At 45.9% G+C, this 17,429-nt stretch overlaps 1 protein-coding gene across 3 annotated transcripts in view; it reads right to left on the bottom strand.

The window, feature by feature from the left end:
* The window catches only part of ralgps1 (Ral GEF with PH domain and SH3 binding motif 1), a 171,186-nt gene that overhangs the window by 7,485 nt on the left and 146,272 nt on the right, over nucleotides 1-17,429 (bottom strand). For 2 of the 3 annotated variants that reach the window (XM_042102326.1, XM_042102327.1), the window contains 9 exons: nucleotides 13,073-13,140; nucleotides 7,582-7,708; nucleotides 7,067-7,215; nucleotides 6,021-6,069; nucleotides 5,670-5,750; nucleotides 5,093-5,201; nucleotides 4,005-4,097; nucleotides 2,456-2,561; nucleotides 1,680-1,771 (listed from right to left, as the gene is read on the bottom strand). In XM_042102326.1, the coding sequence (XP_041958260.1) occupies nucleotides 1,680-1,771; nucleotides 2,456-2,561; nucleotides 4,005-4,097; nucleotides 5,093-5,201; nucleotides 5,670-5,750; nucleotides 6,021-6,069; nucleotides 7,067-7,215; nucleotides 7,582-7,708; nucleotides 13,073-13,140 (874 nt within the window). The remainder of the gene's footprint in view (nucleotides 1-1,679; nucleotides 1,772-2,455; nucleotides 2,562-4,004; nucleotides 4,098-5,092; nucleotides 5,202-5,669; nucleotides 5,751-6,020; nucleotides 6,070-7,066; nucleotides 7,216-7,581; nucleotides 7,709-13,072; nucleotides 13,141-17,429) is intronic. The other variant, XM_042102328.1, reaches the window with a different exon arrangement.

Here is a 17,429-nt window from a genome sequence, read left to right as displayed (position 1 = left end):
TTGGTTACCTAGCAACCGAGACGCTGTCTATTGAAAAGGGAACTCTTTTTTGATGCGTAAAAACGATGTCGAAATTAACATTTTTAAACAATAATGGGGTGTTTTCAGATTATTTAGTCTGTGGTAGAATTGTTGTATAAAAGCAATTTAGCACTCGTGATCGTGGGATTGGTCATGGATATTCCCACGGGTGTTGTTGCCTGAGCCACTCGGCCTCCGGCCTCATGGCTACAGCCGAACAACACCCGTGGGAATATCCATGACCAATCCCACTCTCACTCGTGCTATATTGCTTAAATATGTACAGTAGCTGAAAATGGGCATATTGTGCAGATATTTATATATGATTGTGTGTGTGTGTGTGTGTGTGTGTGTGTGTGTGTGTGTGTGTGTGTTAGGGCTGGGCGATATGGACCAAAACTGATATCCCGATATTTTGGGGCTGATTGGCGATATACGATATCGATACGATATTGATATTTCAAACAGAAAGAGCGAAGTGCTTCATATATTCACTCAACACAACAATTATGACAACACAGCCAGTTTTAATTATATTAATTTCAGACTGCTCTAACAGAGCTGTGCAAAAAGTGTAAACAATAACATAGGCCTACAATAGGCATAGGCTACAGTTGCTCTGATAAAGCTGTGCAAATAACAAAAGACCAAAAGTTGACCCTGACTGACAACGCAGGCCTACATTGTACTGCACAATGCAATAGGCTATTTTGGGCACAACAATATTGAAAAAACCTGCAGTTTTGTCACACAATGCAGTTTTTTTTATCTGTAAGGGCTTGATAGGGCCTAGATGACAAGCAAATGTAGACTATGATGGCCTAGACATGTTGCTATCAACAACAAAAAAAGTTTAAAAAAATTACGCTACTTAAACAACGTAACTGAGTCACTCATCAAGAGTGTGACAGACGCTACCGTCGTTTTGTATGCGTTCATTTTTGCATGTTCCGGGTTCGTAAGAAAAATCCCTATGCACGATTGAATGGGGTTTCAGGAATCATAAAAAATGATGCCCTAACTGCTCGCGAGTCGCGTGCATATCCTCTTAATAAAATCACGTTTAGGTTGTCTCCCTGAGGACTTTAGATCTGCTACTGTCGCTAAACGCAAGCATTCATCAGTGTATTTAAATTAGCTAGGCTATGTACCAAAAATGACATTTTACAATGAGTCGAAGAGCTGTAGATGCTAAACAGTGTTGTAACTTAAATCTGCGTGTACAAAACCGCTTGGAGCTCCAGTGGAATTTTGATTTCACAACGAGAATTCTCGGTCTAGCTGTTGATGTGCCGACGGAATAGGCATCAGCACCAACCTCTGATCAAGGTAAACAAAATCTGACTCAGTGTCCGTCATGTTTGAAAGTTTGTAGTGCTGCGAGGGAGAACGTGCACACGCAAGGGGCGCAGTTGAGCAGAGCTGCGGCTATCTGAATGGTCTGAACACAGAAGAGCAAGTGGCTTTGATAAAATGGCCCATTATTTGACATAATACCGGTATTATGATATTGTCTCAACTACATATCGTTTTCAAAAATATATCGGTCTTAGTCGTAATAGCGATATATCGCCCAGCCCTAGTGTGTGTGAGAGTATGGAGCTGAAATGTGTGTGAAGAGGTGTGTGTGTGTGTGTGTGTGTGTGTGTGTGTGTTACCTGAGGACGGCTGCTCCGACAGGCCTCCTCCAGGTGCTTGTGCCAGATGATGGCAGAGAAGCGTGACCCCGTCTGGAACTTGTAAACATTTCCTGTAGAACACAAGTGCCATCAGCTGGGGCAGTGCCATCCCTTTACACTCCATCCCTTTACACTCCATACCTTTACACTCCATCCCTTTACACTCCATCCCTTTACATTCTATACCTTTACATTCCATCCCTTTACATGCCATCCCTTTACACTCCATCCCTTTACACTCTATCCCTTTACATTCCATCCCTTTACATCCCTTTACACTCCATCCCTTTACATTCTATACCTTTACATTCCATCCCTTTACACTCCATCCCTTTACATTCTATACCTTTACATTCCATCCCTTTACACTCCATCCCTTTACATCCCTTTAAACTCCATCCCTTTACACTCCATCCCTTTACACTCCATCCCTTTACATCCCTTTACACTCCATCCCTTTACACTCCATCCCTTTACATACCTTTACATTCCATCCCTTTACACTCCATCATTCCTAAACACTCCAACTGTTATCTTACCTCATAACCAAATCAACTCACTCTTTTCTCATTACACCTGTCTGCTTTCCACAGGTGGCCCCATATGTTAGACAGACTGTTTTTTTTTTTAATGAAATATTTGTCCTGATGTGTACTGCTCTTCGTGTGCTCCTCCCCCCCCCCCTTGGATTTGTTTACCTTTATCAGGTTTGTTTACCTTCATCAGGTTTGTTTACCTTTATCAGGTTTGATTACCTTTATCAGGGTCGTTCAACTGGAAAATGTTGGGATGGTCGGGATCGTCTGGAAGCACGGCTATCCACCCGGTCAAAATGATCTTCTTACAGGGTGTCGACTTGTACTGCAGTCAAAACAGGAGCAAGACACAGAGTGAATTCATGCTGCGTTGACTTGTACTGCAGTCAAATTAGGAGCAAGACATAGTGTGACTTCCTGCGGTTCTGAAGTGTGGGCAGGGTGCTAGTGTGCATGGGAAGTCATGGTGTACACTGGTGATGGTAATTTTGATACCATAGATTTAATAGAGACCCAGTCAGACCAATAGTATGAAAAATCAGGAACAGAGCTTATTTACAATGATGCGCATCAAGGGAGAGACAATTGGACATAATGCACAACATTAAACCACACATTGGAATATTGGACATAATGCACAACATTAAACCACACATTGGAATATTGGACATAATGCACAACATTAAACCACATATTGGAATATTGGACATAATGCAGAACATTAAACCACATATTGGAATATTGGACATAATGTTCTATTCCACGTTCTCTCACTGGTCATACAGTGACTGTAGCATGGCCTCCCAATAACCCGGATGCCTGGACAGTGCGGAGTATGCAGTGCATGTCATCAGGTGTGAGATGTAGGAGCATGCACACATAAAGCCAGCTACTACCATATAAACCAACGTTACTGACTTCAAAGTTTAAACGTCTCTTTTATTATCATTTTCACTCGGGCGCAGGCATCAGTGCAGTGTCTGCTGTTAGTTTTTAGTAGCCTTTGGGAAATGCAAATGACTGGAGTTTCCACTTACTGTCAATGACGTGCAGTAACACCGAGGTAATGCATTCGATTGAGTAAGGTAGTTAGTCGGTGGGTTATTAGTTGAGTAAGTAAATATATGTGTTTGCATCTGAGCGCCTGGCCGGGAGTGGCTTGCTTGACAAAGCTGACGTTATAGCTCATACCTCCGGGTAACTTTGCAATGAGGTGGTACTTCAGACTTGATGAACTCCTATGGTATGGAAATTCTATAGCTGAATGTATAAGTACTGTATGCTGTGCCTAGCTGAATGTACAGTATGTATGTGTAAGTACTGTATGCTGTGCCTAGCTGAATGTATAGTATGTATAAGTACTGTATGCTGTGCCTAGCTGTATGTATGTATGTATGTATGTATGTATGTATAAGCACTTTATGCTGTGCCTAGCTGAATGTATGTATGTATAAGCACTGTATGCTGTGTCTAGCTGAATGTATGTATAAGCACTGTATGGTGTGCCTACCTGAATGTATGTTTGTATAAGCACTTTATGCTGTGCCTAGCTGAATGTATGTATGTATAAGCACTGTATGCTGTGCCTAGCTGAATGTATGTATGTATAGGTACTGTATGCTGTGCCTAGCTGAATGTATAGTACTGTATGTATAAGTACTGTATGCTGTGTCTAGCTGAATGTACAGTATGTATAAGTACCGTATGCTGTGCCTAGCTGAATGTACAGTATGTATGAGTGCTGCTTGTATTTCCCCTCCATACTCACGTGTCTCCTCTCGCTGGCCCTCAGCGCTTTCGCTCCAAAGTAGACGAGTGCGGCGCCGGACAGGGCAACCCAGTACCGTGTCCAGGAGGACAGCTGCGGAGGAACAGGACAAAACGTGAAATACACACAAGCCAACGGAACACAGTTCCATACTATTCAACTCTGTTGTCAATGTACACAGGTGGGTCCCCTGCAACTTTGCAAGTGTGATGCAACTTTGAGCAGAATGCAGAAACAAACATGTATGTTTCTAAGGCATTTCCGGTGGCACAAAAAACAACATTGAGCTAAGTATAAGTATAAGTATATATACTTTTTTGATCCCGTGAGGGAAATTTGGTCTCTGCTTTTAACCCAATCGGTGAATTAGTGAAACACAAACAGCACACAGTGTACACACAGTGAGGTGAAGCACACACTAATCCCGGCGCAGTGAGCTGCCTGCTACAATGGCGGCGCTCGGGGAGCAGTGAGGGGTTAGGTGCCTTGCTCAAGGGCACTTCAGCCGCGGCCCACTGGTCGGGGCTCGAACCGGCAACCCTCCGGTTACAAGTCCAGAGTGCTAACCAGTGGGCCACGGCTGTCCCTAGCTAATGGTAACTTGGCAACAAACAAACAATAAATACAAAAAAAGTGTCTGTGTGTGTGTGTGTGTGTGTTTCTGTGTGTGTATGTGTGTGTGTGTGTGTGTGTGTGTGTGTTTCTGTGTGTGTGTGTGTCCAAAGACAGTTATATGGATAGTAGGAACAGCAGGTTTGAGGTTGGCACATGTACGGTGGGTTTGAGGTTGACATGTACGGTGGGTTTGAGGTTGGCATACGCACAGTGGGTTTGAGGTTGGCATGTACGGTGGGTTTGAAGTTGGCATGTACAGTGGGTTTGAGGTTGGCATATATACAGTGGGTTTGAGGTTGGCATGTACGGTGGGTTTGAGGTTGGCATACGAACAGCGGTTGGCAAGGGCATACGTACGGTAGGTTTGCGGTTGGCATACGTACGGTAGGTTTGCGGTTGGCATGGGGATACGTGCGGTAGGTTTGCGGTTGGCATACGTACGGTAGGTTTGCGGTTGGCATGGGCATACGTACGGTAGGTTTGCGTCCTCCCTTAAGCAGAGTCTTGCGCCGCAGGGGTCCCTCCATGGTGACGCTGCAGAGGGCACTGCACTCGTAACTGGACACAGCCCCAGACGGCCTACTGAGAGAGACACACACACACAGTCCTGTTACAGCAGTCATAGCCTGCTCAGGACTACACAAGCACACACACACACACACACAAACACACACGCACACACGCGCACACACACACACACACACACATACACACATACACACATACACACACACACACACACACACACACACACACACACAAACAGCCATAGCATTGCAGTTTCTAACACAGAAACAGTCTATTTAAAAATCAACTACTTATTAGTTAGTACTCTATGGTCCACTGAACTACATTCACATCTTGCTTAGTATTTCTCAGGTGTTTCCATATGGTGGTTAGCGTTAGCCTACTGCATTTCTCAGGTGTTTCCATACGGTGGTTAGCGGTAGCCTACTGTATTTCTCAGGTGTTTCCACATGGTGGTTAGTGGTAGTAACCTGCAAATGTACCTGAGAGCTCAAGTATGTGTTTTAAAAAGGAGAGTCTCACCTGTAAATGTAACTTCGACTCCGCGGAGAAGTGCGGACTGGAACCCTCCAGTTGGGGCCCAGGGTGGCGTACATACGGCCCCTGACAGAGAGAGAGAGTGAGAGAGAGAGAGATAGAGAGATAAAGAGACAGAGAGAGAGACAAAGAAAGAAAGAGAGAGAAAGAGAATGAAAGAGAGATAGAATAGAGAGAATAGAGAGAGACAAACATACAGGTGAATGACGACACTACTATTGGACATTTGTTTTTCTACAATTCAGTAAATGTATATTATTAACTCTCAATACAGCTCTGCATCCACACTGATACGTTTATGAAGCAGAGTGATGGGTAACATGGCGTCCATCTTACCTCTCCATACCAGAAGTCAGTTCATCACTGAAGGAGCTGTCCCTACTGCCTGTGAAGATAGAGCACAACGCGGTTTACGGTTAAGTCTCCTGCTGCCCGAGACCCATGTGGCCTGGTCTGTACCTGCCTGGTGGGATCGGTGAGGGATTAGTTTTTATGAGATAATGTTTGGTTGTGTGTCGCCATCAGTGATGGGCAAGTTACTAAAAATTAGTAATTAGTTAAAGTTACTTCTTTTAAAAGTATTTGAATTACCTTACCAATTACTGTATATCAAAAGTAATTAGTTACTAGAGAAAGTAACTTTTGAGTTACTTTTAAGTCTGCTGTTTAAAATGTCAATATGAACAGTACTGAACAGTCACACAAACTATAAACCTAATTTTTATATCTATTTATTGTAGTTTCAACGGGCCTTCAAATCAATAGGATGAATGTGAGGAGGCTCCTATTAATTGTAAAGAATGCATCTATGAAACACAATCGCGGGAAATACAGGTAGGGTCGGGAGACGTTAAATCAGAAGCAGCAAATGTGCATCTGTCATCTTGTCTGCAGTCGTTCATTTAGGATCAACAGAGTAACGCAGGTAATAAACTCATTTAAATTTCAGTAATTGTAATTGCGTTACTTTATTTACAAAAATACTTTGTTACATGCTCGTTACCACTAAAAGTAGTGGAATTACAGTAACATGTTACTTTGTAACACATTATTCCCAACACTGGTCGCCATGGAAGCTGAACTAAATGTTTCCACTCTGGCTTCAGATCCTAATTGAGTTAATTGCTGAAAATAGAAAATTAACTTTGTGTGTAGTGGTGTAGTGGTGTGGGAGTGTGTGTGTGTGTGTGTGTGTGTGTGTGTGTGTGTGTGTGTGTGTGTGTGTGTATGCTCTGTTTTAGGTTTAACTTATTTGCGTCACAGCGTAGGCTACTATACCCTTTGGAGATAAAGCAGTTCCAGTAAAATATTTTAATTAACACACCTTTATAGGGGCACGAAGCATGAGGATTAGATAACACAGGGTGTTAGATGATGTTTACCTAGCGAGACCCCGTTGGTGAAGACTGAGTCATGTGTGTGGTTGCGGACAGGACTGTGCGACTCCAGAAAACTGTCGTCCAGTAGGTGGCGTGGTTTCTCCGCTGGGAAGATGGCACTCTTGCTCTCCGATACTCCAAATTGGCTGATGCTGTGTGTGTGTGTGAGAGAGAGAGAGAAAGAGGGAAAGATATGAGTTCTGATATTTAAGGAAAGAGGTGTCACCAATCAGATAAAAGCTTGAAAAAACAGTGAAATTGTACACTCAAAATCGTGGTTAAGAAGAACATTCACAAAACAACTTTTATGTATGTAGAGTATGTATGTATGTATTTGTGTGTGTGTGTGTGTGTGTGACGTGGGTTTGTCTGTCTGTCTGTCTGTGTGAGAGTGTAGAAATTGGAACTAAATGCTACACTAAATTCAAAGGAACATACAAATGTTATTGTGTCAGATTTCAGCTACATTTCTATGAGCGCATGAGTGAATGTGTGTGTGTGTTCTGAAGAGAACTGACTTGTTCCCCAGGCTGTGGCTCTTGCGGTGGCGTGCCGGGGGTGGGGTGGGCAGGCGTGCCCCCACTGAGGTGTCTGGGCAGGTGGGTCGTCGGGAGAACCTCACAGACGCACTGACCTCCGAGGGTCCTGAGGAAGTCAGGGAACGACACACACATCATCTCGCCATCAGACATTTGGAAATATGGGAGCAAGTGCATGGGCATGTTGGTGCTTTAATTTTTATTAGTCTTTCTTCACTGATAAGTATAAGTAAGTATAAGTATATATACTCTTTTGATCCCGTGAGGAAAATTTGGTCTCTGCATTTATTCCAATCCGTGAATTAGTGAAACACACTCAGCACACAGTGAACACACAGTGAGGTGAAGCACACACTAATCCTGGCGCAGTGAGCTGCCTGCAACAACAGCGGCACTCGGGGAGCAGTGAGGGGTAAGGTGCCTTGCTCAAGGGCACTTCAGCCGTCCCTACTGGTGGGGGTCCGAACCGCAACCCTTGCAACCCTCCGGTTACAAGTCCAAAGCGCTAACCAGTAGGCCACGGCTGCCCCCAGTAAGGAGGATGACCTTCTCCCTCCTCCAAGAGAAATCTTAACCAGCACCAAACACACTGCTAATCAGGCCAACACTATCAGACCCAGCCCATTCACCTTCCATAACCTGGACCAGACATATCTGATACAATCATATCTGATACAATCCATTAACATCAACACTATTACCTAAGCCAGACACATACCCGATCCATTAACAGCAAAATGATGACCTAAGCCAGACATATCACACTCAATCCATTAGCCATCACCAAGACCAGACCAATCATGCCCGCTTCATTACTACCAGACTGTCTCCATTAGCGTCAGTGCCCCCCTGTTTCATTACCCGTGCCCAGCGGTCCTCTGGGGCACTTATTAAGGGCAATCACACGTTTAAGGGTTTCTGAGCTGGCATACTGGCACCGTCCAACCGTTAACAGATTCGCTGTCCAATTAGGCCGTGCCACATGGGCCACTGCTGCATTCTCCCGAGCTAAACAAACAGCCGTTAAAGCCCCATGTGCTCCTAGTTAAGACCTGCATCTGTGCTAATGAGCTGAGCGCACCGCAAACGGCTTACAGCACGCTCAGGCACTCACACACACACACACACACACACACAACACACACACACACTGAGCTGTCTACTGTACACGGATACAACCACATAACCAGATATCACTCAAACTCTTGGCTGGTGAACGCTGAGAGATACTGAGAAAGCCGTCACTGCGGTCACTATTGGGCATAATCACTTTGATATCAGCTGGAGGAACACAAAGCGACATGCAAGTCTTCCCTGGAGGAGATTAGGGTCTCGTAAAGAGAACACTACGACAGCCGGGGACTGTTTATCCATCAGGCCGTAAAATCGTGAGGTATTTGTGAGAGTCGGGTGAAATTGTGAGTTCTCACTAATCAGGTGCGCCCAGAGCCCTTGTGTCCCCCACCGTCTTTTAACGGCCCTGCGTCTGGGCACACGTGGGAATGCTATGTGCTCAGTGCCGAAGTCAACAGGCCTCTTCCTGCCAATTAGGGCATGGAAGCCATGGTGTGCCAACCGCAGTCTCCACCGCCTCTGTCGTTAAACCTCTTCAAAGAGCGCCGGAGTACATAAGGAAGTAGATGCTACCAGGCCTGAGAGCTCAAGCTCCAGACAGGAATACAGCAGCAGCACAGAGATGCTACCAGATCGAGATGAACATTTCACCTCAGACTGTTAAAGGATCACAGCTGTATGAATGCACTGAAGTAGCTGGCTATAAAGGAAACAAGGGAAACTCCGGTCTAACAATAACTTAGGGTCTACTTTTGGATGATAACGAGTATAAATTCTCATTTGGAACCAAAACAACGCCAATCGGTGCAGTTTTGAGTAAGACCGGAATATGAATGAACGAATGAATGAATGAATGAATGAATGGCATAGCCCTTTTGGGCAACATCGCTGCCTCAAAGTAAATAGCTCTTTTTGGCCATTAGCTAGGATCAAAACAATCCATACACATCTATGCTACTATGGAGAGGGTCTCTGCAGACAAACTGAAGTATTTTTGCCTTTGTAAATTAAAGAAACACTGTTTGTGCTGTATTCAGGTCACTGTCATCTTATGAGGAAAAGTCTGTCATCAAGATGGTGGTGACCGAACAAGAGCAAAAACATGTAAGTAACTAGGGCGTCCATTCTGCAGTAACCAGGGTGACAATTCTGCAGAAGTTTCCAAACGGTGCGATGCATGTTTTGCTCGCCTGGAGGCCACTGTGTGCCTCCCTCAGACATGAGCACATGTTTGAAATAGCAGACCAGCCCTGTCTCCGGAGACATGTCCAGCCGGCTTCAGCTTTATGGCCCTGTCTCAAGCCAACATAAGCAGTGTTTGCCTTTCTCCACAGAGCCAATCTATCAGTGAAAGCATTAATTAATACAAACACACACACACACACACACACACACTCACACACACACACACACACACACACAGAGTTCATTTCCTATTTTCAGCAATTAACTCATTAGGATATGAAGCCAGAGTGGAAACATTGAGTTCAGCTTCCATGGCGACGCACATCCAAACATTATCTCATAAAATCTTGAGTGCTGAACTATGAGCAAATAATCCCTCACCGATCCCTCACCAAAACAGCTCGGCAGGCAGCGCAGGGTGCAGACGCGAGGACTCGGAATGCATACACACACACAAACACACACACACACACACACACACACACATAGACACAGACACACACACACACACACACACACACAGTGCAGGGTGCAGATGCGAGGGCCCGGAACGCAGACATGTTTGTTGGAATCGCTGATAACGTGGTCTGAGTGAAGGCACTGCCAGTTTCCCCGAGTCATAAAAAAACATTCCTGCTACTACTTGCGAGGGCAAACGCAGACTAACCTCTGACTTGGAGACGCAGTAGAGCGGGAAAACACACACACACACACACACACACACACACAGAACAAAACACAAACACATCTCCACCCTATTAGTTAGTCTCACTAACCCTTTCAGTTTCATTTCTTGAGATGCATTTGGATCCATTTACCCACAACTTCTAATTAGAACAACAGTTCTATTCTTTTATTACCCTGGTTGACTGGAAAAACAAGTAATTGCAGAGCTTGTAAAGCCATGAGACCCAAAGCCAGGATTACTGAGACATGTCTATGAGTCCCACGGAGCACGGGTGACTACACCACTGGAAGAGGCGCCTGACAGGCCTGTAACATGAGGTTAGAGTATACCTGAACATAGGCACATCCTTTTAGAGTATGTCTGCACAGAAGTAAGTCCTGTTACACACACACACACACACACACACACACACACACGCACTCTTAGCGTGTCTGCACAGCACATCCACTTGAAGCACATGTGCACAGAAACATATTTAAATCCGTCTGCACAGAAGCACATGCACTTGGTCTCAGAGTGTAGGCAGCAGATGACCTCATTCTTCCACTGCAGGAAAACCACATCAGGGGTGTGGAACCAGCCATGTTCCCCAACCATCCCCAACCATCACCCTACAATGCTTCCATCTCCTACAGCCCCAGGCCAATGCCCGCCCCTGTCTCTGTGCAATCCAGGATATGAGCGTGATTGATCGCAATCAAACATGGTAGGATAGCTGCAATTTAATGTGATCTTTCCACTGACACCATCATGTAAGACCGAGACAGAAATTTACCCATCATCACTCCCAATTATTAGCCGGTCCCCATGGCAACACACCGGTCCTCACTGCACCAGTTTGTATGACTGTTCAGTGTTCACCAAGTTCCCATGGTAACCGCCAGTCCATGCTGGGAATAAAGATCTTGATCCCATCCGACCCAAATAAGTAGTTTACCAGCCACTTCTGAACTCCATACTCATGCCCCCACCACTGCCCATCTTCACCCATCCTCCAGCGCTCAGTAGTCCTCAGACCCCTCTCAGCTGTGGAGCAACAGGGGCAGAGGCAACAGACTTACTATGTACTATGGGAACTATGCACTAATGAGGGTTATGAGGATGATGCCCTAATGGGGGTTATGGGGACTATACACTAATGGGGGTTATGGGGACTATACACTAATGGAGATTATGGGGACTATACACTAATGGGGGTTATGGGAACTATGCACTAATGGAGATTATGGGAACTATGCACTAATGGGGGTTATGGGGACTATACACTAATGGAGATTATGGGAACTATGCACTAATGGGGGTTATGGGGACTATGCACTAATGGGGGTTATGGGGACTATACACTAATGGGGGTTATGGGTATTATGCACTGATGGGGATTATACACTAATGGGTATTATGAGGACTATACTCTAATAAGGACATTGAGGATTATGCACTAACGGGGACTATGGGGACTATGCATTAATGGGGATTATGGGGACTATGCACTAATGGGGATTATGGGGACTATGGACTGGTGGCAACTATGCACTGATAGGGACTAAATTTAGATTGAGGGTATTTGTTTTTGTGGGTCAATTGAGACCTGAAGAAGAACATACCCTGGTGGACTCAAGGGGGCTGGCATACTATAGGGGACATTCTGAGTGATGGGGGATAATGATGGTGCTTTATGAGGCTTGGATGGACTGGTGAGGTGTTTGGTAAGCTTGGATGGACTGGCTCTTCTAGACCTATGAGTATTTGTGAACAAAAAGGGACTGATAGGTTAATGGGGGGCGAACGGGGACTGGATAGACGTAGCGGCCTTTCCAAAAAGGTTCATTCCAAAAATCGGAATTCCAAAAAAGAGGGTTTCCATGTACAAGATACTGATGTTTTGTTGTTTGTTTGTTTGTTTGTTTGTTTGTTAGTACTGCTGAAGAGCAGGATTGATCTGAGCTGCACTGCAGATGTATGGGGTCCTTTGCGCGGGAGGCCCCCATCTCCATCTCCATCAGGGTCTCAAGGACAGCAAGCGTGCAAAGGAGTGAGGAGGGAATAAGCAAATGGGCTGGTGAACGACTAAATGAGAAAGGGAAGGGAAGGGAGTGAGAGAGAGAGAGAACAAGAGGGGGAGCAGAAGAGCAAGCAAAGGAGAGAGAGAGAGAGAGGGAGAGAGAGGGAGACAGGGTGAGGGAAAGAGAGAGGGGGAATAGAGAAAGAGAGAGAGGGGGAGAGGGAGAGAAAACGAGCAAACTTGAGAGAGGTCCCTTTTTTTGTCTAATCCCCTGTGCCCTGGACCTCTCTGCCCAAGTGCTTCTCGCTCGGTTTATTTATACCAGATTGGACCCAGCTGTTCAAGTCGTCAGCTAAAGATGGCTTCCAGATCCTGCAGGTCCTGACCGCATGGTCCTGCACAAGCAGGTGGGCATGTTTACAGCAGCAGTTTCGCTGGACGTCCTGTGTGCTTTGGCACCGTTGGGAAAACGCTGGCATGAGGTGATGGGGAAAACAGAGGAAGAGAGAAGAGCACGTCACCTCCAAGGTCCTCTTTGGACGACACCAGGCGCGGAGAGCTGTTCCCAGGCTCGATTTTCAGAGAGAGCCTAAAGGAGAACCGGAGAGAACAGAGAGAGAGAGAGAGAGAGAGCACAGAGTCAGAGAACACATATCAAGAACACAGAGAGAAGACAGAGGGAGAGAACACACAAAGAGAGAGAGAGGGAGAGAGAGAGAGAGGGAGTCAGTAAGAACATATACAGAACATGTATAAAGAACACTGAGTCAGAAAGAACATATACAGAACATGTATAAAGAACACTGAGTCAGAAAGAACATATACAGAACATGTATAAAGAACACTGAGTCAGAAAGAACGTATAAAGAGAGAGAGAAGGAGCCAACACGAGCCTTCAGTGCATGACAGCACATGGGACGGAAATGAGACAAGATATTAACAATACAATATGAATTGGTAGCATCAAGATATTAAAATGCAATAAATTGGTAGCATCAAGATTTTTACGATACGATATGAATTGGTAGCATCAAGATATTTACAATACAATAAGAATTGGTAGCATCAATATATTTACAATACAATATGAATTGGTAGCATAAATGAAGCTTTATTAAGTCACACTTGTGATATGTGTTCACATGCATGATACCCCTCACACAAACGTATTAGCATACTCCAGCTGTTAGCATTACATCTATAAGACACATCTGAATATCAGCGGTTAGCATTACACCTATAAGACACATCTGAATATCAGCTGTTAGCATTACATCTATAAGACACATCTGAATATCAGCTGTTAGCATTACATCTATAAGACACATCTGAATATCAGCTGTTAGCATTACATCTATAAGACACATCTGAATATCAGCTGTTAGCATTACATCTATAAGACACATCTGAATATCAGCTGTTAGCATTACAGTCACACTAGGGCACATCTGAATATCAGGTCTGACGGATAAATCATCCAGGTCGCAGTTTGGGCCGATCACTCACTGTTAGGTTATAGATAACAGATAGCCTATGTTGCCTGGGATATAGTATGAGGGGAAAAAGCTGCCTCATTATTTTCCATTTGTCAGTGTGGGAGGATTTATATGCCTTTCTTTTCCGCCGGTCCAATGTAAGGATACCCCCCCCCCAAGCCCAGGAAAACAGCTGGAACAGTGGAGGGAGGGGGCTGGTGGAGGGGGGGGGGGGGGGGGGGGGGTGAGAGAAAAGACATTTCCTCTGCAGTCCTAATCTCAACCATGCAGAGTGTCTGGGGGCAGATCAAATAACGCAAAACAGCAGAACCGGCATCTGATCTGATTAACATGTGCTCCGCACTGGACGCCCGCCTAACCAAACACAGCAAACAAAACGGACCTGCGGGACGCCCCGTCCAACGCTCGCGCGCACGCTCCAGAACCTAATTACGGTTTCAACACTACTGGCCCAACACACACATCAGCGTCTGCTGGGAGACAGCGGAGCTTCTTCACACTTCATTAGCACAGTTGTCTGCTCATCTGAGAAAGAGATAGATAGAGAGAGAGAGAGAGAGAGAGAGAGAGAGGGAGAGACAGAGAGAGAGAGAAAGAAAGAGAGCAAGAGAGAGAGAGAGTGGTGAACATTCTCTTGACTTCAGTAGAGGAGAGAGAGAGATAGAGAGGGAGAGAGAGAGAGAGGGAGAGAGAAAGAGAAAGAGAGTGAGAGAGAGATAAAGAAAGAGAGTGAGAGAGAGATAGTGAACAATGAACACATTCCCTTGACTTCAGTAGAGGAGAGGGAAAGGCCGGGCGCTCGCTGCCGATCAGAGACGACGAGGGAGTAAAGTGTGTGTGATTGACAGCCAGTACTCGTTCCAGACTTTCCACATAAGGAGCAGTCAGCTGTCAGTCCTTAAAGATGAGTGAAATGAAGTGCGTTTAAAGTGCGTTTAAAGAGCCTGATGACGGTATCAGGTAGCGAGAGAGTGAGATGGAGGGGAAAAGCCTGACTGCACACAACACACACACACACACACACACACACACGTACACACACACACACACGTACACACATATACACACGTGCACACACACACACACACACACACACACACACACACACACACACACACGCACAAGCACGCATTCACACACACACACACACACACTTGCACTTACACTGGAGCGGATTTGGTTGTTACATGCCAGCAGCTGCAGGACTGTGTGGGGAGTATGTGGGGAGTGAGTGGTCCTTACGGCTCAAGGGCGACTGAGGAGATCAGGGGTGCTGCTGTGTTTTGGGGGGACTGGAGGGGTGGAGGGGTCTTACATGGTGCTTAGTGCTGAGGAAAGAGAGCATGCTGGCTGGAGCATGCTGTGAGGTGATGCTTTGGAGGCTTGATGTGGTAAACTGGTAAAACCCCCACTTTGCTCAGTGGTCACCCCTACATGGCCTTATGTGTCTTGGGGTGCTGGTTTGGGGGGTGCTGGAGACTCTTGAGGCCTGGGTTCCCCAGCCGGCGCCCTTAATGGGCCCAGATGCTGACGTCATCCCTCTGAAGCTGACCGCACAAGAGCCATGCGTCCGGTCAGCTTTCCCCTGAGCCAACCCAGGAAGGGGAGGAGAGGAGAGGAGTGAGGGAGGAGAGGAGAGAGGGAGGGAGGAGAGAGGAGAAGAGAGAGGAAGAGAAGGAGAGAGGAGAAGAGAGAGGGGGAGGAGAGGAGAGAGGGAGGGAAGAAACGAGGAGTGAGGGAGGGAAAGAAAAGGAGAGGGAGGGAGAGTGAGGGAGGAGAGGAGAGAGGGAGGGAGGAGAGGAAAGGAGAGAGGGAGGAAGAGAGGGAGGGAGAGAAGGGAGTCAGGGAGAGGAGAGAGGGAGGAAGAGATGGAGGGAGAAAGGGAGCAAAGGAGAGGAAGAAGAGACTGGTAAAAAGAGGTAGAGTTCATGGGGAACTGAAATCCTGTCCTCCTTCATGTTCCAGTGAGGTCACATCTCCCAGATGATTAAAGGCATTACTGACTTCCTAGGTTTAGGTCTTCCAGGTCTGTCTATCAGTGTGAGGAACTATAGGTCCATCTTTGAGGAAGTATAGCTATGTCAGGGAGTGAGGAGCAACAGGTCCATCTGGGACAGTTAGCTGAGAGCTGAGAGCTGAGAGCAGACAGGAAGAGGCTTGTAACCTGACGATCACGATGACATCACTCCACCGGCTCTGAGAGAAGAGCTTTAGAGGAGCAGAGTAAAGGTCCCTGAGAGCTGCTTAATATGTACACACACACACACACACACACACACACACACACACACACACACACACACACACACAAACAAACACAAACAAACACACACACACACACACACACACACACACACACACACACACACAAACACACACACACACACACACACACACACACACAAACACAAACACACACACACACACACACACACACACACACACACACACACAAACACACACACACACACACACACACACACACACACACACACACACACACACACACACACACTGACTCTAACGCCACTGGCATACATTCACCAAGACACATGCCAGGTTCAGGGCCTGATGACTGAAGCCAGTGAGAGGGGAAAGAAGGGCTGAAGAGGGCTGAAGAGGGCTAAAGAGGGCTGAAGAGGGCCCACTCAAACTGCACTTCCCACGGAAGTGTCTCGTCTTGATAGTCCTGAAGCCTACGTAGGTTACTTTACTCTCTTATGAACCGATGATTCTGAAGCCTACATAGGTTACTTTACTCTCTTATGAAGCCTACGTAGGTTACTTTACTCTCTTATGAAGCCTACGTAGGTTACTTTACTCTCTTATGAACCGATGATCCTAAAGCCTACGTAGGTTACTTTACTCTCTGAACAGCAATGATTCTGAAGCCTACATAGGTTACATTACCCTCTGAAGAGCGATGATTCTGAAACCTACGTAGGTTCCAATACTCTCTGAAGAATCAATTATTCTGAAACCTGCGTAGGTTACATTACTCTCTGAAGAGTCGATGATTCTGAAGCCTGCGTAGGCCACTTTACTTCCTGAACAGCTGAGGATGCTGGAACCCTGTAGCCGGCACAGGGCTCCATAACTCTCTGAAGAGCTGAGGATCCTGGGGACCTTTACATTACTCCCTGGACTGGGCTCAGAGAGATGACAGGTCAATCATATTTCATGGTGAAATAACCGTTTCTTCCTCGGAGAAAAAAAAAGAAAGAACTGCAGATAAATACTCAAAAATCAAAAACACCCAAAAACACCCGAGAGAGCTACAGCAGCAACCACCCGAGGCTACAGCAGCAACCACCCGAGGCTACAGCAGCAACCACCGTGTCAACAAGTGCAAACAGTCTTGGGAGGGTTTCCCTTCTCCTGT

This window comes from Alosa sapidissima, chromosome 8, assembly GCF_018492685.1.
Source record: "Alosa sapidissima isolate fAloSap1 chromosome 8, fAloSap1.pri, whole genome shotgun sequence".
NCBI classification, from domain to species: Eukaryota; Metazoa; Chordata; class Actinopteri; order Clupeiformes; family Clupeidae; genus Alosa; species Alosa sapidissima.
The sequence above is the reverse complement of the archived record's forward strand: the minus strand, read 5'-3'. Positions and strand labels throughout refer to the sequence as shown.